This window comes from Bos taurus, chromosome 19, assembly GCF_002263795.3.
Source record: "Bos taurus isolate L1 Dominette 01449 registration number 42190680 breed Hereford chromosome 19, ARS-UCD2.0, whole genome shotgun sequence".
NCBI lineage: Eukaryota > Metazoa > Chordata > Mammalia > Artiodactyla > Bovidae > Bos > Bos taurus.
The window spans coordinates 26,608,665-26,630,255 of NC_037346.1; the positions used below are offsets into that span (position 1 = coordinate 26,608,665).

At 50.5% G+C, this 21,591-nt stretch overlaps 4 protein-coding genes across 9 annotated transcripts in view; 2 read left to right on the forward strand and 2 right to left on the reverse strand.

The window, feature by feature from the left end:
• Positions 1 to 878: 878 nt before the first annotated feature.
• On the reverse strand, positions 879 to 6,839 carry ZMYND15 (zinc finger MYND-type containing 15). Of its 5 annotated transcripts, none has more exons than XM_024980731.2 (14): positions 6,473 to 6,839; positions 5,393 to 6,007; positions 4,780 to 5,014; positions 4,534 to 4,689; positions 4,118 to 4,278; positions 3,450 to 3,602; positions 3,049 to 3,129; positions 2,796 to 2,912; positions 2,588 to 2,676; positions 2,402 to 2,500; positions 2,070 to 2,223; positions 1,929 to 1,987; positions 1,539 to 1,699; positions 879 to 1,178 (listed from the first exon to the last, which is right to left on the reverse strand). In XM_024980731.2, the coding sequence occupies exons 2-14, from the start codon at positions 5,976 to 5,978 to the stop codon at positions 1,007 to 1,009; spliced, it is 2,223 nt and encodes a 740-aa protein (XP_024836499.1). In that variant the 5' UTR covers positions 5,979 to 6,007; positions 6,473 to 6,839; the 3' UTR covers positions 879 to 1,006. The 5 variants fall into 5 exon arrangements, with proteins under 5 accessions (XP_024836499.1, XP_024836498.1, XP_024836502.1 ...); XM_024980730.2 differs by having other exon boundaries at positions 6,440 to 6,839; XM_024980734.2 differs by lacking the exons at positions 3,450 to 3,602; positions 6,473 to 6,839 and having other exon boundaries at positions 5,393 to 6,466.
• A 275-nt stretch (positions 6,840 to 7,114) lies between these two features.
• Positions 7,115 to 10,599, forward strand: CXCL16 (C-X-C motif chemokine ligand 16). Its single transcript, NM_001046095.2, is given in 5 exon segments — positions 7,115 to 7,203; positions 7,546 to 7,684; positions 8,053 to 8,135; positions 9,471 to 9,878; positions 10,336 to 10,599. Coding segments are annotated over 5 exon segments (759 nt in total). The 5' UTR covers positions 7,115 to 7,136; the 3' UTR covers positions 10,398 to 10,599.
• A 369-nt stretch (positions 10,600 to 10,968) lies between these two features.
• On the reverse strand, positions 10,969 to 12,805 carry MED11 (mediator complex subunit 11). 2 transcript variants are annotated; one of them, NM_001038084.2, is given in 3 exon segments: positions 10,969 to 11,486; positions 12,337 to 12,467; positions 12,649 to 12,805. In NM_001038084.2, coding segments are annotated over 3 exon segments (354 nt in total). In that variant the 5' UTR covers positions 12,734 to 12,805; the 3' UTR covers positions 10,969 to 11,348.
• Positions 12,806 to 12,843: 38 nt separating this feature from the next.
• The window catches only part of PELP1 (proline, glutamate and leucine rich protein 1), a 48,212-nt gene continuing 39,464 nt past the window's right edge, over positions 12,844 to 21,591 (forward strand). The window contains exon 1 of the mRNA XM_005220276.5: positions 12,844 to 13,173. Within this exon, the coding sequence (XP_005220333.1) occupies positions 12,844 to 13,173 (330 nt within the window). The remainder of the gene's footprint in view (positions 13,174 to 21,591) is intronic.

Consider the following 21,591-nt stretch of genomic DNA (forward strand, 5'->3'; position numbering starts at 1 on the left):
CATGATGTCAGCATGACTTCTTATTTCTCATAAATATTAGTCAGTTGATTCAGGTGGTGTCTGCCGGGTTTCTCCACTATTTTTTCCTTTTTTATACTTTGTGACAAGCATCTTTAGGCCCAGCTTATGCTTATGGGGATTTTAAAATCAGAAGAAAGTCACTGAAGGGATTTAAGCAGAGAATAATGTTTTGAATGTCTGTTTTGGAAGGAATAGGAGATACAGGGGGCGTTTGCAGTGAGACTGGACATAAACTGCTGGAGGCTGAGTGACCAGCAGTCTCATTCAGCTGGAGTTGGTTCTTACGGGACACGAAAGATGAGAGAAGGTGGAGTCAAGGATGGCCATGAGGTTTCTAAGCGGGACAGGTGGGTGGCCTGGGGCTTTCACTGACTCTAAACCAAGGCTGTGCAGCCCCCAGGATGCTGTATGCCTCCCCTGCCCCCGCACCCACTCCCTCCCCCCACCCCTCCTCCCCCAGAGAAGTCTCTTTCTGTTTCTTGGTCTTATCTTGACTTGGATCCGGTCCCCGAATGTTCCTGGGGCCGGAAAGTGTTTTATCAACACTTATTATTAGAAGAAGTTTGGGGTCGGGAAGATCCCCTGCAGGAGGAAATGGCAACCCACTCCAGTATCTTTGCCTGGAGAATCCCATGGACAGAGGAGCCTAGAGGGCTACAATCTAGGGTCGCCAAGAGTCGGACACGACTGAAGCGATTTAGCACGCACGCACGGGATTACCCAGGAAGGTTAGAATCCCAAGCAAAGAGAGAGAGGATAGCGGTCGAGGAACTGAAGAAAGCTGGAGGAAAATGTCGTCCTTAAATCCTTTTTCTTCTCTCTCCATTTAAGGACCCAACGATGAACGTTTGACTCGGTGGTTTCAAACAAGTTATTTTATTTAGCTTTTCGTGTTCCGCCAACCGGCCTCACCCTCGGCCTCCCCTGTTTCGTGTTCCTTTCTGAGGCGTGTAGGGGGAGAGGGTGGACTGCTCTCTCTCGGCCCTCACCTGCGCCGGCGGGACCCCCGCCCAGGTTTCTTTTCTCCTCGGCGCCTACGGGCGGGGGCGGGAGGGGCTGTAGGAGTTGGGGTCGGAGTCACCGGCCCTGGCGCCGGGCGGGCCCCGCTTCCCTGCGAGGGCTTGTAGACCAAGTGGAAGATGAAAGCGTTGCAGTACCTGAGGGGGCGTGGCTCCATCAGGGGCGGGGCCAAGAGGCTGGGCTATTCCAAGGGGCGGGGGTTATAAATTCTACGTTCCCGGGGGGTGGGGTGGGGCTAGGCTTAGGGCTCCGTGGGCCAGCCAGGGTGTAATCAGGGCTATGTTTTGGTGGGTAGAGGACCAGGGATTGGAGAGATTTTGTGAGCTGGTTCTATAGAGGGGTATGTGGGCGTTGTCGAGACCCTCCAGTGGGGGTCGTGAGGAGTGCGGGCGGAGGAAGCAGAGGGTAGGGCTGGGCCAGGAGGGTCCCAGGACCATAGAGACGAGGGTTGAGGTGGGCTTTTCAGGATGAGCAGCCAGAGAGTACGAAGGCCTTACCAGGGCATGCAATTGTCTGCCGCTCTGAGGCGAAAGGGGGAGCGGAAAGGGTTGGGCTGTGGAGGGCTGGTCCCCCCTCCTGTGGCCACCGCCATGGTCTGGTCGTCCATCACACAGCCATACTCGCTGCTCTCGGTGAAGAAGGCCGGCACTCGGAGGGACTGGGGTGGGAGCGGGGTCTCAGATACTCAGAGAAAAGCTCCCACCCCCATATACCTCCTGGGGACCCAGAGGACTGGGATGGGGAGAGGCACGAGGCAGACACAGGGGCCAGGAGGACCCGTGGGTGCACCCTATGTCTGTGGAGTAGATGATGGGGAAGAAAACACTTTTAGAAAATGAGGGACCGGGCGGCAGGTGAGAGAAGGTCTCTTTTGCCCCATCCCCCACCTGTAACCGGGGCAGCGAGCTCAGCCAAGTGTCCTTTAGCCCAAAGCCAGAGTTAAATCCTGCGGAGGGAAGGACAGCAGGGAGAAGCTAGCTTCCATGGCCTCCTCCCACCTTCTCCACCCTCCCACCCCCGGCTCTTACCGATGACCAAGTCAGGCTTGGGCCCCTGGAGCAGGTGGTAGGGCCTTGCAGACACCTTGATCTGCAGGTCTCTGCGGCCCCCCTTCTCCTTAGTCCCAGAGCTGAGCCGTGCTGATACACCAGAACCAGGGCGGACAGATACTTCAGGGCCATCCTGGGGAGTCAGAAGTGGGAGAGAGGCCAGTGGAAGTGATGGTGCTGGAAGACGTGTCAGGTAAGACAGGGGAGGGGAGGCAGGGATCAGAAGGGCACTGCCCAACCAGGATGATAACAGAGGGACCAGGTCTGGAGACTGGGGTGGGGGACAGGGGGAGGGGGTATTCAACCCTCACCCTCTGCAGGGTAAAGTGCTGTTGGTCACTTTCGGGGGGCAGGCCGTCACCCACAAACTGCAGCTCCAGGGCCACATGGGGGAGCAAGACCAAGAGTTCCTGAAGGGCAGAGAGGACGAATCTGGGTCCCACCCTGTGTTCACCTCCACACCCAGACGCCCACCCTTCAGGCCTGGAGGGACTTACCCAAAACACCATGACAAGGTCAAACTCCTTCCCGGCCTCCACCACGTGGATTTTCAGTGACTGTTTGTTCTGGATGTTGAGCTCAGGGACTGGGTGATAAGCTACCCACTTAAGAATATGGTCTCCTCCTCCCCTCCCTCCTGTCCCCTACCAGCCCCCTGGCCCCTCTGCTCCATGCAGTCCTCCCCCCTGCCTCAGCCCTCCTTACAGGACTGGGGCACCAGGTGGGTGATGACGTAGTACACAGTCAGTGGGTAGGTGAGGAGCACGGCCATGGGGGAGTCCAAGCTGAGGCCCCGCCACGTGTAGTAATCCTGCCACGAGCCTGGGGAGAGTGGGCTACTGGGGACCTGACCTCAGGCCCCCTCCAGTCTAACAGCCTCCTTTCTCAGTCCCCCAAGACCTCTGGCCCTGCAGATCACATCCCCACCCCTAGCTCCCTCAGGGCCCCTCTGGCTCACCAAAGAGGCCCCTGGGTGAATCTGGGGGCACTGGAGGCATCAGAGCTGGCCCATCCCCCTGGAGAGGCTGGTAAGGATCTCCTGTGAGGATAAAAGACGACGAGCCTGGTGTCAGGGAGATCACCACCTGGCTGCTTCCTTCTTCCAAAGGAGCTGTGTTCCCTGAGAGGACCTGGAGCTGCAGCAGGGGGCTGGGAAACTGCCTAGGGATGGGGCTTCTGGAGAGGGTGGGCAGGGGTGACTTTTCCGAGGGTTGGGGAGTGGCAGGCAGTGCCCTGGTGCTGGGGGTTGGGGTGTCTGCTGTGTACGTGGAGGGGTTATCTAGGATCTGGACAACTTTTTGATCTCCCCTGCTGCTCTCTAGTCTGAGGGACTCATGCCTGGAGAGAGGCCCCACGCACCATGGAGAAGAAGGCTGAGGGAGGGTGTGCTGCCCCTTGGGTGCCTGGGGGCGCCAGGGCCTGGAATCAGCATGCTGAACTGGGTCCAGTAGCCACGAGTGAGGCCGCGGGAGGCCAGGAAGGCCTCCTTGTTAAAAGTTTCACTGGTCACCTCTGGAGAAGGATGAGGGGAGGGGTTGAGGGCTCAGTGGCCAGGATTCCGGACTTGGGCTCACCTCAGCCTCTCCCCGGGACCCTGGGTCTGAGTCTGCTTCTAGTCAGGCAGAGAACTAACATTCCTGAGTGGCTACAGCATAGTCCACAGAAGCCATATGACAATTCCATGGGTTTTAACATTTGCTAATCTGCCTGTTTAACCGGTGAGGAAAAACTCTAAAAAGTAAAGTGATTTGTTTCAGGTTGCCAGCTTGTGAAACTGGGAAGCAAGTATTTGTATCTCTACTCCTGAATCCCCTAAGTTCTCTCAGGGACCTGGGCACTCAGTCCTCAGCTCCAAAGAGGCTATCTTCAGCCCCAGGGGTCTAGCTCCCAGCCCCAAATACCCAGCGCTCAGCTGTTACTCCAGGGATCAAGACTCTGAAATAACAGGCACTTAACCTTCAAGCCCAGGACCCTGTTCCAAAGACCTGGTTCCACTTCCCCCATCCATCCTGACCTCCTTATGGTACCTGCGGTGTAGGTAAAAGGCAGGGTTGCCAGTTCTCCAGCCCGCTCCATGAAGGCTGCAAGCCTTGGGCACCAAAATCGGTGGCTTACGTCATCTGGGCATCGCTTCCAGTCCGCACGGAGACAAGCCTCTCCACAGTACAAGACAGCACTGCACTGGGGGCTGGGGTTATAGGAGGTGGTGGGGTAGCCAGAATTAGTGTACGTAGGTCCCCTGTCTGCTGTCCATCTGTCCTGCAGCTGCCCATATGTCACTCAGTCTATTTGTACTCTCTTTGCCTATAACGGCATGGTATTTTTCCATCTTCTTGTTTCTCTGTTCCTCATTCTGTCTGTCCTCAGTGTCCCCCACTAGCCTGCTTCCTCTCTGTTTGCCCGACTTTTCCTCCCCCTCACTTTGTCTTTGCAGGTTGCTCACCAGGGTGTCAGTTTCACTTCAAAGCTGTGCCTATGACAAACATGGCAGGTTCGAGCCCGAAGGGAGGCAAAGGTGAAGCCTGGCCGGGGACCCCATGTCCGCATCGGGGTCTTGGCTAACTTCACTCCCAGCCTTGGGACCAGATTCTCCAGCTCCCTGAATGAGGGTGGAGACAGCATCAGGTTGGGGGTGGAGCTCAGAAGCCCAGGCCCCCAGGCTTCCCCACCCTCTACCAGCTTTCTGTACCAATGCAGCTGGGCATCTCCCACAGTAAGTTGTCGGGGCTTTCGGGGGTCTCCGGAGCCCATGGGACAGACCATGCTGTGGCAGAGGAGAGCATAGGCTCGAGGAGCCAGGTTCTCAGCCCCTGAGCCCCTGCCGGTGCTCCCCTGTGCTCCTTCCATCAGCAGGTCAATGCCCAGGATGATGCCATGTTCATCCGTCACCAGTAAGAGGCAGGAAAGGTGCAAGGGAGCAGCATCTGCGGAAGACAGGAAAAGTCGGGGGTGGAGGGGGAAGATTGTCAGGGGCAGGGTACCAAATCAGATACTCCTGGGGCTAGGAGAGGGAATTAGGTAGAGAGGGCACGCCTCTTTGGAAGGGGACAGTGGCTCCACAGAACGAGCATTTGCCGCCAGGCATAAATGTGGGGGTGTGCTGTGGGAACTTCACATTTTTCTTGAGGTGTTAACTCTAGACTTCTGGAATTGTTTTTTCCTTTACTGTTTAAATGTTGGTGAAACTTAAAAAAAAATGTGGATCAATGAAAACACCTTTTCAGGCCAGCTTGGCCTGAGGCCCACCCATGTGTGACTCCTAACTGAGTTCTGAGGGGGCCAGCGGCGTACTGGGTTCTTACCACCTCTCCGCCCCGTCCTCTTCTCGGGCCCCGGCCCATCTTCTGCCCTGTCTTCTTTGCCATCCTCGCCACCTCCAGCCTCCTGCTTGGCCTCCTCTGGCTCCCCTGGAGGGGTGGCTTCCCGGGGGGGCTCCCTGCTGCCAGGGGCCGGCTCCCCATCCTCCTCCGTTTCTACCTTTTTGGTGCCGGCACCCTCCTCCTCTCCATTCTCTTCTTCTTCCTCCTCCTCCTCCTCCTCCTCTCCTTCTTCCCCTTCCTCCAGGCTGACAAAGCTGACGTAGGGACTTAGGTCTCTCAGGTGGAGTGGGGGCTCATCTCCCAGCAGCCGGGCAGCCCCCAGGCCTGGTCCAGGGCCTGGCTCTGCCCCTTGCCCCAGGCTGATGCCCACACTACGGTTGGGCAAGACATGGAGCACCCAAAGGGCTGGGTCCTGGGGCAACCTTCTGATCTGAGCCTCCAGCTGCCGCCAGCGACCCTCAAGGCTGGTCCCTACAGCCCCGCGCTCTGCCACGAACTTGCGGAACCAGCCAAAGAGGAGGGCAGCAAAATCAAGGAATTCATCCCGGTATCCAGACACAAACTCCATGTCTTCAGGGGCACAGGGCCTGGGCCAGACTGAGCAGAAGGGATGTATGGTGAGGGAGAGGCACCGGGGACGGTGTGGGTTGGAGGGGTCCCTTAGGGTGGAATCTATGGATGGATGTTGGGAGCCAGAAAGGAGTTTTCAGGGCTGAGGATGCGAGTTCAGGATGAGAATGGGGGCCAGACTTGAAAGTGGGTGATTAGGGTTAAAAGTGAGTAGTCAGGCGGGAGATAGTATTTGGGGCTCCAAATCTGAGGCTCAAACCCTCAAAGGTAGGGATTGAATTAAATCGAGGATCGAAGTGGGAGAGGGTTAATCCTATGGGAAAGAGTTTTGGACTCGTTTGTGGGGTGTGGGAAGAGGGCATCAGAGGCAGGGCATTCCTTCGCCTTGGACCGGGTTAGGGTTGGCGGTGAACCCCAGTACACCTAGCCCCCGCCCCGGCCGCTCCACTACTCCAGTACCTGCAGCCGCCACCACTTTTCGAAGGTAAATACCTCGGGGTGCGGTGTGACGTCAGGCTGCCCGAGCCCACGGCCGGCTGCTCGGGTGGCCACGCCCCAAAGTCTTGCGCCGCGCGGAGGCACCCGGGTCAGTGTCTGCGCCGCGAAGCGCTTGGACTGGTGCTGACAGTCACTCCGCCCACGTGACTGGAGCCGGGTCAAAACGTGAATGCCTCTCTAAGACGCAGGTCACGGACTGAGCTGCGGAGGGCAGGCGGGCGGTGCTGGCATCTCTGGGCCAGACGAATCGGCCCAGGGGGCAGTGCTGCCATCCAGCCGCGCCTAGCCGTGCACCTTGGGCTTCCTTTCGCTTTCTCTCTCCTTCTTCAATCATTCCTGGCTACCGACTCGACGGGGCTCTGGGTTGGGTGCGGGGGTGCTGGCGGAGGAACTCCACCTCCCGGAGTTTCCCCGCCTCCCCCAGGCCTGCGATCACGCGGTTGCGATGGGACTGTCGATTTGAGACGGTGAGGACGCCGGGAGGGACGCGCCGCCCCCTCGCGACCTGCCTTGGCCGGCGGGGCCCCGGCGCCGACGACCGCCGTGTCCCTCGGAATCATAGGCGAAGCGGGAGAAGGAAGCGAAAGCCATTGAGAAACCGGCTGGTCATCAGGCTCCGGAGAACGTCGGGGAGTCAGACAGAACGCGGCGGGCTGAGATGATGCTGGGCCGGACATCCCGGTTACTCTTGGTCCTACTGTTTATAGCTTATGCCACTACTTCAGGTTTGTCGGAGGCCCGGAGCCCCGAATCCGGGGAAGGAAATGGGCGGGAGGCACTAGCGCCGCTGGGTTGAGTTGAGTAAGTGGGGAGCCAGGGTCCCCAAGGCAGCCGGGGGCAGGGGGAGGGCCAGCTGCCTGGGCTTGGGGATGGGCTGGGGAACACCTGGGTCCAGGTGTGATTATGGACATATTTGGGGAGAGTGAAGCGTGGGTCGAGCCGGGATCGGGGCTCAGATCCTGGGGTCTAGGGGAGACACTGTAGTGAGGCTGTGGGTTGAAGTCTTAGTAGCAGCTGCATGAGCCCCTTGAACCGGGGCCTGTGCGAACCACTTCCATCCCGCTCAGGCAATGGCAACGAAGGCAGCAAGGTTGGGAGTTGTCCCTGCGATCATACAGTCTCTTCCCATTCCCCCCCAAACGAGAATATCATGAGACATCTCCGAAAATACCTGAAAGCATATCAGCGCTGTTTTTCCTACGTCAGGTAATGTCACCACCCACCCCGGGAGGGCTGCGCGGGGAGGTGGGGGGGCCCGCCCTCCCCGCCCCCCCGCCCTTCAGGATCCGCGGGGGCCCCCCCTCTCCCCCGCCCTTCAGGATCCTCTGGTCAAACTCGATCTCCTTCTGGGAGGACGTCTCGCCCCTGCCCCACTCCTCTCGGTCACGTTCGCCCTAATTCGTTGCACCTTCAGTTTCCCTTTTCCCCTGTCCCACCTACCTGGAATTTCCCAGTCCCAGCAGAAACTGCTGAAGCTCGGGGGTGACCTCACTTCTTTGGAACCAGGAAAGAGCTGAGAATGGCAGGGGTGGGGCAGAGAGTGGGGACACATCTGAGACCAGGTCGTTCCTCAGGTTCCAGCTACCCCTCAAAAATGTATGTGGAGGCAGCACTGACGGCTGGGTTCAGGAGCTGATGCACTGCTTTGACAGTGGAGGTGAGAGCTCCCCCCTCCTCCCCAGGCCCTGTCCCCAGGGCACCTGTGCGTCCACCTTACACCCTTCTTTGCCTCAGCCCTTTCTTCTTCAGTATACTTTGACTTAAGTTCCTCTTTACCATAAACCCTTCACCATCACTTCATGATTTTTGCCGATACATCCTATCACTGTGCATTTACTTAATGTTGTTCTTGAAATCAAGGCACTATTTTTATGTTCCGGTATTTTGTGGTGGAGGCTTCCCCGGTGGCTCAGGGGTAGAGAATCTACCTGCCAGCGGAGGAGATAGTGGGTTCTATCCTTGGGTTGGAAAGATCCCCTGCAGAAGGAGAGGGCACTCTTGACTGGGAAATCCCATGGACAGAGGAGCCTTAGGGGCTAAAGTCCATGGAGCTGCAAAAGAGTCAGACATTACTTGATGACTAAACAACAACAAGAACGATTTTATTATGGAAATTTGAAGACATGTACAAAAGTTGAAAGATTTGTCCAGTGAACATCCATATAACTACCACCTAATTCTATAATGTTTGATTTCTATATTTGATGTATTTTACATATGTCCATAATAAAGCAAATATATTTTATATTTTACAATATCGAGTTTAAGGCATTTTAACTATATTTGCTTTATTGCCCACCCATCTGTCTATGCATCCCTCTATCCCTCATTGATCTGCCTAATATCTTTTTGGTACACTTCCAAGTAAGTTGCAGGCTCGACTATACTTTATTCCCAGACATTTCACCATGTATATTATTAAGGAGAGTTCTGTATTTTATTGTTCCTTTGAGGTAAAATTTTAAAACAATGAAATGAGTAAATAAGTGTATACAGCCACTTTTGAAAAACTTAATGGCAACTTGTCCTAAGCAGGAACACCTGTGAAGTCACAAATTTGATATGCTGGTTGTATTTTACTCCTAAAATAAATACACAACCATTAAGACACCAAGTGTTCTTCCAGGTACCAGCACTTAACTGATTTCTTTTACTCTTCCTCGCTACTCTGGTCTTTGTTACTAAAATTATCCCTAAGTTACAGCTAAAAGAAATGAACCCCAGAGAGGTTAGGTGACAAGGGGCAAGGTCACAGCTATTTTGTAGCAGAGTCTGGGTTCCAACCCGGGTGTCCTGACTTCTCAGGACATGATTGCCTCAGGGGTTCCATGTTGTAGTTGCTCACTTCCATCTCCCCATATTCTCCCTCTACCCTCCTTTCCTGGGCTTCAGCTGTTCCCTTGATGTTCTCCTTGACCCGCTACCCTGCCCTCTGTCTAGTTCTTCACCTTGTCACCTCTTAGCCCTGATCCCTCACTTCTTGCTTCTTCAGAATGTGGACATGCTCAACCTAGGGTGGTGGATGCACCTCTTCACAGAACCCAGCTTCCCGAGCCCACAGAAGCGGCACCGTCAGACACAGCCACCACTTCCCAGACGTATCTGCCATCCACCTTGCAGCGTACCCAGCAACCCACCCCTCTGGAAGGAGCACTGTCCTTGGACAGCAAGCTCATCCCCACCCATGAAACTACCACTTACACTTCAGGCCACAGTCTGGGGGCAGAGCCTGAGGCTAAGGAGAACCAGAAGCAGCTGAAAGAAAACAGGGGTCCTCAGGCTGGGACATCAGCCACGGTCCCTGTGCTGTCCCTCTTGGCCATCGTTTTCATCCTCGCTGGAGTCCTACTCTACGTCGTGTGCAAGCGGAGGAAGAATCAGCTCCTACAGCATCCCCCAGGTAAACTGGGCTTCTGAACCCCTCCTCCAGGGACCCAGAGCCTCCCTGGCAGGGATTCTGCCAGCAGCAGCTCCCAGGCAGACCCAGAGACAAATACAGATGATACCTGCACCACTGACCACAGGCGATGAGTGAAGAGTTAGCCCGACTACAGAGTGGGGAGGGAGGGACGCCATCATAGGCCCGGGGACCAGCCCTCGAAGTCAGGCAGTGCTTGGAGCAACATCAAGATGGCAGCTAGAGCAGACTAGTGGGAGATGAAGCTGTGGAGGAAGGTCGGAGCCATTCATTCAATTCACAGATCTTTACTGTTGAGCACCTGCTGTGTACCTGGTCTATAGCTAATGTTCTAGACTCTGATTCCCCAGTTTAAGCTGTCACCTCTTGCCCCCCCTGATACCCTGCCCAGCTTCCCTTGATCTCAGAGCTCATCTGTTAATTTCTGTATCTTTTCCAGATCTTGCAGCTTCATTATATACCTGCAGCAGACGAACCAGGGCAGAGAATGGAACCTTGTGAGGGCAGATTGTGATTTATTCAGCATGAATTAATATACTAGAACAATTTTTGGTAGACACTGTACTTATTGGTCAGTGTTTAATTCACAACTAACCAGCTATTGACCTACCTTAGACTTTTCTTCTGTTCTTTTGGATTTTTTCTATACCGTGATATAAAATTGCTGTTTATGTCTTGTATAAATTCCATATTTTTTAACTACTAAAACTTATTTTTATAATTTTTGGCTCTTCTTTCTGCAGACATGGGTCTTATGCCCTTGCCCCCTAATCATGCCTGATTCTTGGCTTCAGCTTCTCTGCTGACAGCCACCTAGCATCTTCCCCCTCAACATGTCCTCCCAACCCCTACCAGCCTCCATATCCCATGACCCATATATCTTGCTCTTGTCACTTCACACCACACCAGTGTTCCTCCCTAGCTTCCACCCTCTCTTGCTTTGTGCCCCGACCCCACAGTAAAGGCCTGGGCTTTTCTACCCTCCCTCCTCAGCAGCTGCCATGCAGCCTGGTTTTACTTCCTCAACCCCTTACATCACCATATATGCCCCAATGAGAGTCTGAACTCCTTGTTTTGGTGTTATTATTTTTATTAGGAAAACCCTTAGTTCTCATTTTGTCTTTTTCAGTGAACCAAAAATGTGTCTTCCTTGGTCCAAGTCTGCGGGAAGCCTGGGGCAGAGACATGAGGAAGTGGGTTGGGTGTCTAAGTCTCCATCTCCTGTCTGAGCTTGTCCGTACTCAGTGAAGTGCATGGCAGGAGCAACCTGCTGGAGGAGCCAGGGCACAGCTGTGCATGGGCTTGGTCTCTTAAGTCTCTTCCTTCCCACCTTCTGCACCCTTGTCCTCATGGCCTCTGACCAGTACGGCAGGTACAGGGCAGCCCACACTCTCCAGATTCTGTTCTGGGGTATATGTGGAGCTCTCCCTCCAAGCTGTTCACCTGCTTGGCCTAGTTCTCCAGCATCTGCTCACAGGTTCGGGCCACCTCACTGAGCTTGAGGCGAGCATAGTCCACTCGCTTCAGGGCCATTTGACAGTCCTTCCTCGAAGAGTAGCTGGAGCCCTCGTGGGGCTGCCCTGTGGCCACCTACAGGAGATTCAGATTTATCAGTGAAGCACCCCTTCCCTCACCCATCTCCCCAACAAGTCATCAGGTCTTTTGCCTCATTTCTTCCCTGAGTTTGAATTTGCTATGCCAGATGGTTAGCTGGACTACCTAGGGCACATCAATGAACTTCTATTAACTTCTATTAACCTCCTTTGTAAAGTGGGGATGACTGTAACTACTTCCTAGAGTTGTTATGGGCTTCCCTCATGGCTCACATGGTAAAGAATCTGCCTGCAATGCAGGAGACCCGAGTTCAATCCCTGGGTCGGGAAAATCCCCTGGAGAATGGAATGGCTACCCACTCCAGTATTCTTGCCTGGGAAATTCCATGGACAAAGGAGCCTGGCGGGCTATAGTCCACAGGGTCACAAAGAGTCGGACACGACTGAGAGACTGACAGTTTCACTTTTCAGAGTTGTTATAGAATTAGATAATGCAGAATGTCTAGCACACTGTAAAAGTTTAGTAAATGGTGCTTCCTGTTGTAATAACCTCAGAGCCCTTTCAGTCCTGTTCCTTTTCTCGTGAGGTAGCCATCTGGGGCACTATACACTTGAGGTCAGGTCAAATGTCTAAGGGCAAATCCTATAACTTTCCTATTGTTTAGATGCCCTCTCCCAGGACTTTCCCATCCACTGGCTCATGTGATGCAACTCAGTGACACGGGAAACCTGTCCTGGAAGGGAGGGATGCTGCCAGGATCGACGGGCTTGCTGGGTAGGGCTGATCTTGGTTGGCTCCGGGGACCAAAGCTGTTCCCTGGACTCTTGAAGAATAAGGCTAAGGCAGAGAGCTGGGGTGCGAGCGTAGCAGGTCCCACGACACACACCTGAGTGAGATAGCGGATCTGAGCCGACAGCTCCGCCTCCACGTGCTGCACTGACGCGGTGAAGGCCGCTGCCTGTCGGTCTAAGAGCCTCTCGTTGGTTTTTTCCTTGGACAGTTCCAAGATCACGGTACCTGCCAGAGTGGAGAGCGGGCGGGGCTATCCGGAGACCGCCAGTATAGCCCCGCCCCAGGGCCAGCCCCACCCACCCCTACACCCAGTTAGGATCCCTTCCAACCCCACTTGGTCCGCGCATGTGCAAGCGGTCGCGCTTGCTCTCGCGCCCGTTACCCTTCTCGTCGTCGTATCCCGAACCTGCATTCTGAAGAATGGCTCCAATTTCTCTTTCGATGTCTTCCAGGGCGCGTAGTCGCTCGTTCGCCAGGCTGTAGGTAGCCATCGTTACTCTGGGGTTTTCTTTTGCGAAATACTACCGAAAAACGCCCGGAAGTGACCGTCGGTTTGCGCCTGCGCAGAGGGCGCACCTTAGCCAACACTACAGTTCCCAGGATGCTCAGCGTGGCCTTTCCCTTCTCGTTTCACCTGGTGAACTACAACTCCCAGGGTCTCCTGCGCATGCTCGCTGCGCGACCCCACCGCGTGACCACCTGTGGTAAGACGGAGTATCGAAAATTTCCCCAGTCTAAGGCCATTCAGACCTGTCCACCTTCACTACACTGTTGTGGTCTGTTTAATTTCTTCTACAAGAATTTCTTGAGCGTCTGCGGGGTGCTGGGTGATGATGGTAGGACCTCTGGGGTATTACAGACTGGACAGCCATGGACCCTCTGTCTGCCTATCCCACTCCGCCACCTATCGGAGCCCGGGGAAAACGACTTGGTGAGTGTGACATTATTCGCCGTGGTGCTTCCCTCTGACCGGGAGCTCCGCTAAAAACGGACTGTCAATATATTATGAGGTGCTTGCTCCTGTCAGCCGTTTCCCTCTCTGATTGCTTATTATGTGGTTGGCTCTGGGGATACAAAGGTGAGTGAGGTGGCCTCTCACGTGAGAGTGGATAGGTGCTTTATTAGGGATACGCCCAGGGTGTATCTCTAGGAACAGAGAAAGGATTCTAGGAGGAAATGTTGCTTGAACTGAATCTGGGGGGTTGACCAGGTGGCTGAGAGGTTGGAGTGGAAAAGGGAAAGCCACAGTAAGTGTGTAGTGCTGTGAGGGGCCGACACATTGGAAGTCCAATAAGTTTGACTGGAATGTACGCAGTGTGGTTTGTGGCTAGGTGTGACTGGAGAGACCGCAGTGGGGAGCCAGACCAGAAAACGGCTTGCAAGCTAAGGAATTTGAACTTTATTTTGAAGGCATTTGGGAGCGGTTGAAAGGTTTTCAAGAAGTGAATTCTGACCAGCTTTATCTTTCAGGAAAGATCAATCTTGACAGTTTATGGAAGGTTGAGGATGAAGCCAGTTTGGCCAGGGTTAGCAAGCGAGTGGAGGGTTTTAGTTAAATTTGAGGTATCTAGCATTTAACTTCACTCTTTTTCTAAATCCTAAGAAGATAACAATAAGGGGATTTAAGAAAGGGGTCAAGGAAAGAGAGGAGTTATTAATAATAGCAAAACTTTCAATAGAAACTGGAAAGCAGAAGGTCATATGGTTAACTAAACCAGCAGTGAAGAAAGCTTAGAAGCAACTTGATGTACCCCTAAATCAATGGCATTACAGTACAGCTGGGCTGTCAGTCAGTTCAGTCGCTCAGTCCTGTCAAACTCTTCCACCCCATCGACTGCAGCGTGCCAGGCCTCTCTGTCCATCACCAACTCCCGGGGTTTACTCAAACTCATGTCTATTTAGTCAATGATGCCATCCAACCATCTCATCTTCTGTCGTCCCCTTCTTCTGCCTTCAGTCTTTCCCAGTGTCAGGGTCTTTTCCAATGAGTCAGTTCTTCACATCAGGTAGCCAAAGTATTGGAGTTTCAGCTTCAGCATCAGTGCTTCCAATGAATATTCAGTACTGATTTCCTTTAGGATGGACTGGTTGGATCTCCTTGCTGTCCAAGAGACTCTCAAGAGTCTTTTCTGACACCACAGTTCAAAAGCATCAGTTCTGCACTCAGCTTTCTTTATAGTCCAACTCTCACATCCATACATGACTACTGGAAAAACCATAGCTTTGACTAGACAGACCTTTGTTGGCAAAGTAATGTCTCTGCTTTTAATAAGCTGTTTAGGTTGGTAATACCTTTTCTTCCAAGGAGCAAGTGTCTTTTAATTTCATGGCTTCAGTCACCATCTTCAGTGATTTTGGAGCCCCCCAAAATAAAGTCTGCGACTATATCCATTGTTTCCCCATTTATTTGCCGTGGAGTGATGGGACCAGATGCCATTATCTTAGTTTTCTGAATGTTGAGTTTTAAGCCAACTTTTTCACTCTCCACTTTCACTTTCATCAAGAGGCTCTTTAGTTCTTCTTCGCTTTCTGCCATAAGTGTGGTGTCATCTGCATATCTGGGGTTATTGATATTTCTCCCAGCAATCTTGATTCCAGCTTGTGCTTCTTCCAGTCCAGCATTTCTCATGATGTACTGTGCATATAAGTTAAATAAGCAGGGTGACAATATACAGCCTTGACGTACTCCTTTTCCTATTTGGAACCAGTCTGTTGTTCCATGACCAGTTTGAACTCTTGTTTCTTGACCTGCGTACAGATTTTTCAGGAGGCAGATAAGGTGGTCTGATATTCCCATCTCTTTAAGAATTTTCCACAGTTCGTTGTGATCCACAATAAACTTTGGCTTTGGCATAATCAGTAAAGCAGAAATAGATGCTTTTCTGGAACTCTCTTGCTTTTTCGATGATCCACCGGATGTTGGCAATTTGATCTCTGGTTCCTCTGCCTTTTCTAAATCAAGCTTGAACATCTGGAAGTTCACGGTTCATGTATTGTTGAAGCCTAGCTTGGAGAATTTTGAACATTACTTTGCCACCCTGTGAGATGAGTGCAATTGTGCGGTAGTTTGAGCATTCTTTGGCATTGCCTTTCTTGGGGATTGGAATGAAAACTGACCTTTTCCAGTCCTGTGACCACTGCTGAGTTTCCAAATTTGCTGGCATATTGAGTGCAGCACTTTTGCAGCCTCATCTTTCAGGATTTGAAATAGCTCAACTGGAATTCCATCACCTCCACTAGCTTTGTTCGTAGTGATGCTTCCTAAGGCCCACTTGACTTCACATTCTAGGATGTCTGGCTCTAGGTGAGTGATGACACCATTATGGTTATCTGGGTCATGAAGATCTTTTTTGTACAGTTCTTCTGTGCATTCTTGCCACCTCTTCTTAATACGGTCTGCTTCTGTTAGGTCCATACTGTTTCTGTCCTTTATTGTGCCCATCTTTGCATGAAATGTCCCCTTGGGATCTCTAATTTTCTTGAAGAGATCTCTAGTTTTTCCCATTCTATTGTATTCCTCTATATTTTTGCCTTGATCACTGAGGAAGGCTTTCTTATCTCTCCTTGCTGTTCTTTGGAACTCTGCATTCAAATGGGTATATCTTTTCTCCTTTGCCTTTCTCCTCTCTTCTTGTCATAGCTGTTTGTAAGGCCTCGTTAGACAACCATTTTGCCTTTTTGCACTTCTTTTTCTTGGGGATGGTCTTGCTTCTTGCACAATGTCACAAACCTCCATCCATAGTTCTTCGGGCAGTCTGTATATCAGATCTAATCCCTTGAATCTATTTGTCACTTCCACTATATTGTCGTAAGGGATTTGATTTAGGTCATACCTGAATGGTCTACTGGTTTTCCATACTTTCTTCAATTTAAGTCTGAATTTGTCAATAAGGCGTTCATGATCTGAGCCACAGTCAGCTCCCAGTCTTGTTTTTGCTGACTATATAGAGCTTCTTCATCTTTGGCTGCAACGAATATAATCAATCTGATTTTGGTATTGACCATCTGGTGATGTCCATGTGTAGAGTCTTCTCTTGTGATGTTGGAAGAGGGTGTTTGCTATGACCAGTGCGTTCTCTTGGCAAAAGTCTGTTAGCCTTTGCCCTGCTTCATTCTGTACTCCAAGGCCAAATTTGCCCTTTACTCCAGGTCTCTCTTGACTTCCTACTTTTGCATTCCAGTCCCCTATAATGAAAAGACATCTTTTAGGGGTGTTAGTTCTAGAAGGTCTTGTAGTTCTTCATAGAACTGTTCAACTTCAGCTTCTTCAGCATTATTGGTCGGGGCATAGACTTGGATTACTGTGATATTGAATGGTTTGCTTTGGAAACGAACAGAGATCATTCTGTTGTTTTTGAGATTGCATCCAGGTACTGCATTTTGGACTCTCTTGTTGACTATGATGGCTACTCTATTTCTTCTAAGGGATTCTTGCCTACAGTAGTAGATATAATGGTCATCTGAGTTAAATTCACCCATTCCAGTCCATTTTAGCTGGAATGTAGGTAGTACTAAAATTAGGAGGATTATTTGAAGTAACAAGGCTGTATATTGTCATCCTGCTTATTTAACTTATATGCAGAGTACATCATGAGAAACACTGGGCTGGAAGAAGCACAAGCTGGAATCAAGATTGCCCAGAGAAATATCAATAACCTCAGATATGCAGATGACACCACCCTTATGGCAGAAAGTGAAGAGGAACTAAAAAGCCTCTTGATGAAAATGAAAGAGGAGAGTGAAAAAGTTGGCTTAAAACTCAACATTCAGAAAACTAAGATCATGGCATCTGGTCCCATCACTTCATGGGAAATAGATGGGGAAACAGTGGAAACAGTGTCAGACTTTATTTTTTTGGGCTCCAAAATCACTGCACATGGTGATTGCAGCCATGAAATTAAAAGACACTTATTCCTTGAAAGGAAAGTTATGACCAACCTAGATAGCATATTCAAAAGCAGAGACATTACTTTGCCAACAAAGGTCTATCTAGTCAAGGCTATGGCTTTTCCAGTGGTCATGTATGTATGTGAGAGTTGGACTATAACGAAAGCTGAGCATCAAAGAATTGATGCTTTTGAACTGTGGTGTTGGAGAAGACTCTTGAGAGTCCCTTGGACTGCAAGGAGATCCAACCAGTGCATTCTGAAGGAGATCAGTCCTGGGTGTTCTTTGGAAGGACTGATGCTAAAGCTGAAACTCCAGTACTTTGGCCACCTGATGCGAAGAGTTGACTCTTTGGAAAAGACTCTGATGCTGGGAGGGATTGGGAGCAGGAGGAGAAGGGGACAACAGAGGATGAGATGGCTGGATGGCATCACCGACTCGATGGACGTGAGTTTGAGTGAACTCCAGGAGTTGGTGATGGACAGGGAGGCCTGGCGTGCTACAATTCATGGGATCGCAGAGTCGGACACGAGTGAGCGACTAAACTGAACTGAACTGACCCTGCCCCCCATCTCCTCCTTTACTTCATGTGTGTCAGCAACTACTCACCTCCAACTCATCAGATTGCTGGAGGTTTCTTTGTTAGTGATGGAAAACAGAGTCTTTCTCATGGAGGGCACCTGGGTATGATTGTATTGAAGACAGAGATTGAGTGAAAGTTATTTACTGGGTGGTGGTTTCTAGAACTCTGGCAACTAGGCTTATGCCTTCCAGGTCAGAGACTGGAAGACTCTTATTTGACTATTCAGAGAAAAGACCTACGGGTATTAACGTCAGGGGTTCTTCAACAGAGCAGTTAGCCAGATCACCCGACAGTGAAACCCACAGTTGGTAAGTCCCAACTGTATCCTCAGATCTTCTAGTCATCTTCTTAGTATGTCCCCCTGAAAGATGAGCAGACAGGGACTTCCCTGGTGGTCCAGTGATGAAGAATCACCCTTCTGGTGCTGAGGACGTGGGTTCAATCCCTGATCTGGAACTAAGAGCCCACATGTCATGGGGCAACTAAGCCTGTGTGCTGCAACTCCTGAGCCCATGAACTCTGGAGCTCTGTGCTGCAATGAATGCCCACGCACCATGATGAAATATCCCGTATGCCCAACTCAGTAAGGCCCGACGCAGCCAGATAAATATTAAAACAAGAATATGCATTTTTTAAAAGAAAGATGAAAGATCTAAAACAAAGGATTTCCAGATGTTTGCTGAAACTTTCTAACCTGAAAGGCAGAGACCAAAATATACTGGGGGAAAAAAAAAGAAGAACACCTTAGATAACAAAGAGTAAAACTTAAGGAAAAAAACATTAATGCTATTAGGTAAGAGATTGGGGCTTCCCACGTGGCGCTAGTGGTAAGGAATCTGCCTGCCAATTCGGGAGATTTAAGAAACTCAGGTTCCATCTCCTGGAGTGGGGCATGGTAACCAGTATTCTTGTCCTGGAGAATCCCATGGACAGACGAGCCTGGCAGGCTACAGTCCCTAGGGTCACAAAGAATCGGACACAAATGAAGCAACTTAGCATGCACACATAATAGAGGATTGAATGGAAGAAAACACAGTTTAAAATAAAACCATGAGGGAAGGAATACATTGAGCAAAAGAGTTGAAGAGCAAGTGAGAAAATTAGAGAATCAGTCCAGGGGTTTAAATTCTGTAAGAGAACAAGGTAAAGGGGAGGAACAGACGTGTGTTTCCAGATGAAAAGGGCTCATTAAGTGACTAGCATCAAGGCACATCATAAAATGTCAGATCACTAGTCTCAGAAAAGGAGGTCTTGCAAAAGCTTCCAGAGAAAAAACAGATCAGCAATCAGAATGGCGCTGAGCCTCTGAATAGTAAGTCTGTACCAGTGGAGCAGTGCCTGCAACATTTTGGGGGAAAGTGGTTTCCAGCCTGCAGTTCTCTACTGAAGCTGTGCTTTGGGGAGGCTAAAAATGCAGTGGCTCAACCAAACAGAACTTAAGTTCTTCTCAGAAAACAGTTCATTGTGGGTAGTTCAGTATTTTCCACAAATCAGACAGAGACCAAGGCTAGCAGTGCAGCTCTGCCATCCTTTAGGCTCTTATGCTCAAAAGTATGGTCTTCATGGAACTTCCCTGGTGGTCTAGTGGCTAAGTAGTCCTTACTCCCAATTTAGGGGGCCAAGGTTCAATCCCTGGTCAGGGAACTAGATCCCACATGCCTCAACTAAGAGTTCACATGCCACAACTAAAGAGCCCACATGCTGCAACCAAGACACAGGATAGTCAAATAAATATATTAATTAAAAAATCTGTTTTTTCAGGCCATAGGATTGGCGTCACCACCTAGATGCTTGTTAGAAAAGCAGACTCTCAGGCCCCGCCAAGACCCACTGCATCAGTATCTGTGTTTGAAGATCCCCAGATGCTCTGTGTGCACAGTAAACATTGGGAAACACTGCTCTGGGGCGTTGCTGTCGGCAGTGTCATAACTGGATTGCTGCCGTCCGTGGATTGCAGCTGGCAGGAAGGCAGAAGAGAAAGCATGGAGGAGGCACACCTGTCTCAGACATCTGGCTAGGGAGTGGCCCATGTAATTTTTACTCACATTCCTTTGAAGAAAACTCAGTCATGTGGTCTCACATCAGCTCCAGGGTTTGGAGAAATCCAGTCCTTACTTAAGTGGTTGACTATCAATATTTTTCTAACACCATGGGAGAATAGATTAGATTTTGGGGGATATCTAGACTGTCACAACAGCTCAACTATAAATAACAAAGACAGAATAAGGACATTTTGATATGTACAGGGTCTCAAGTTTGTCTCCCAAGTATGCTTCTCAGAAGGTGACTAGAGTTAGACCCAAGTTAGACGGCTTTTTTTTTCAAGGAGACAGAGATCACATCTGTTTTGTTTTGAATGAATTGAGAGGATACATAGATTTCTTTTGGAGGAGAATATAGTGCAGAATTAATGATAAATTCAGAGAATAAACAACTTTTAAAGATGACAGTTGTTCAGGGGAAACAGTTGTGCAAGTAGAGAAGGGTAATCAGAACATACCACATAGTGCAGCTCCAGAGAACATTTGCAATAAATCCTGAATGTTGACAGAATGCTCTTGAGAGAGTATCCCATGCTGGAGCAGCGGGGATGGTGAAAGGGGCTCAGACTTCACCTTACATGGCAGGAAGCATGAAGAAGTAGCAAAATGAACTTGTTGTTTGGAGATACGGAGTAAATACCAAAAGAAACATCTAGATGAGGTGAGAGTGGTTGCCTGTGAGGAGAAAGAAATTGGAGAGAGGGAAGGGGCTTACCTTTTATTGTGATAGGCCTCGTAGTTGTATCTGACTCCTTCCACTGTATGTGTATACAGCTTTGAAAATAAAAATTAAATGAACATGAAAAGTGAGAGAGGAAAAACTCGAGAAATACTTTACTGTGAAAGAGCCCCCAGTGTGGAGGAATGCTTTTTTCTTCGATTTTCTTTCTTTCTCTCTCCCTTCTTTCCTTCCTTCCTTCTTCTCTCCCTTTCTTCCTTTAATGAAAGAGACCTGTGCGGGTTTATTTACCACGGAGGAAGAATCAGTAGAGAGAGAGGCAGAGGTTGACGAGCTGGGGCCATTTTGCTGAATCAGGGTCTCAGAGGAGTTGGGAGGGGAGTGATCTGAGCACAGATGGAGGGATTAGCCTGGCCCGGGAGGAGGCAAGTGGTGTAGGAGAAACAGTGTCAGTGCTTGTCGGTAGGAGATGGGATTCATTTATCCCTTAGAGCCTAATCTCTGTGAAGAGTGGGGGAGAAATCACTCTGAACGTGAGAAAGGTTTGAAAAATAAGTGAGTAGGGTGGGAGAAGGAGAAAGGAGGTGATCAGGGACATGAAGGGGAGGGGGACTGGGAGTTATCAGGTATTGAGAGCCCAGCTGAGGTTAGAAGCTATAAGTTTGTAGTGGCCCAGATCTGTACCCATCGCTTAACATGGTGTTGGCACCTAGGATGTGTTAAAAATATTTCTTGAGGGACTTGTGGTTAAGTCCACGGTCCAGTGGTTAAGTCTCTGGGCTTCCAGCTCAGGGGGCTCTGGTGAGAAGAACTAAGATCCCACATGCCGCACAGCATGGGCAAAAAAATGTGATGAATGAACAAGTAACTGTGGTTGTGCAGTTTTTCTCTGGCAGTGCCTCAGCAACCCCGTGTTGGAGCGGAGAAGGGTGAGGTGTTGGTTAGGCAGAGCCAAGGGTAGGGTTTGAGAGTATGTTTTGTGAAAGGAGGAACATTTGAAGCTGCTGAGATGGTGGTTGATATGATGATCTTGAAGTTTCGTCTGGAAAGAAAAGGAAGTATTAAATTGTGAGAAAACCGAAGGGGCAAGAATTTTGTGACAAAAAACCAAGAAGCTATTAAAAAAAAAAAAAAAGTGATTGTACCTGACTACATATT

Coding starts and splice junctions, on each gene's coding strand:
- ZMYND15 (XM_024980731.2), bottom strand. CDS start 5,978: ATGGAGTTTGTGTCTGGATACCGGGATGAATTCCTTGATTTTGCTGCC. Junction 2,224..2,401: donor AGCACTTTACCCTGCAGAGG/GTGAGGGTTGAA, acceptor CTGACTCCCCAG/GATGGCCCTGAAGTATCTGT. Junction 1,988..2,069: donor CAAGCCTGACTTGGTCATCG/GTAAGAGCCGGG, acceptor TTCCCTCCGCAG/GATTTAACTCTGGCTTTGGG.
- MED11 (XM_010815913.4), bottom strand. CDS start 12,733: ATGGCTACCTACAGCCTGGCGAACGAGCGACTACGCGCCCTGGAAGAC. Junction 12,468..12,624: donor GGGATACGACGACGAGAAGG/GTAACGGGCGCG, acceptor CCACTCTGGCAG/GTACCGTGATCTTGGAACTG. Junction 11,487..12,336: donor AGATCCGCTATCTCACTCAG/GTGTGTGTCGTG, acceptor AATCTCCTGTAG/GTGGCCACAGGGCAGCCCCA.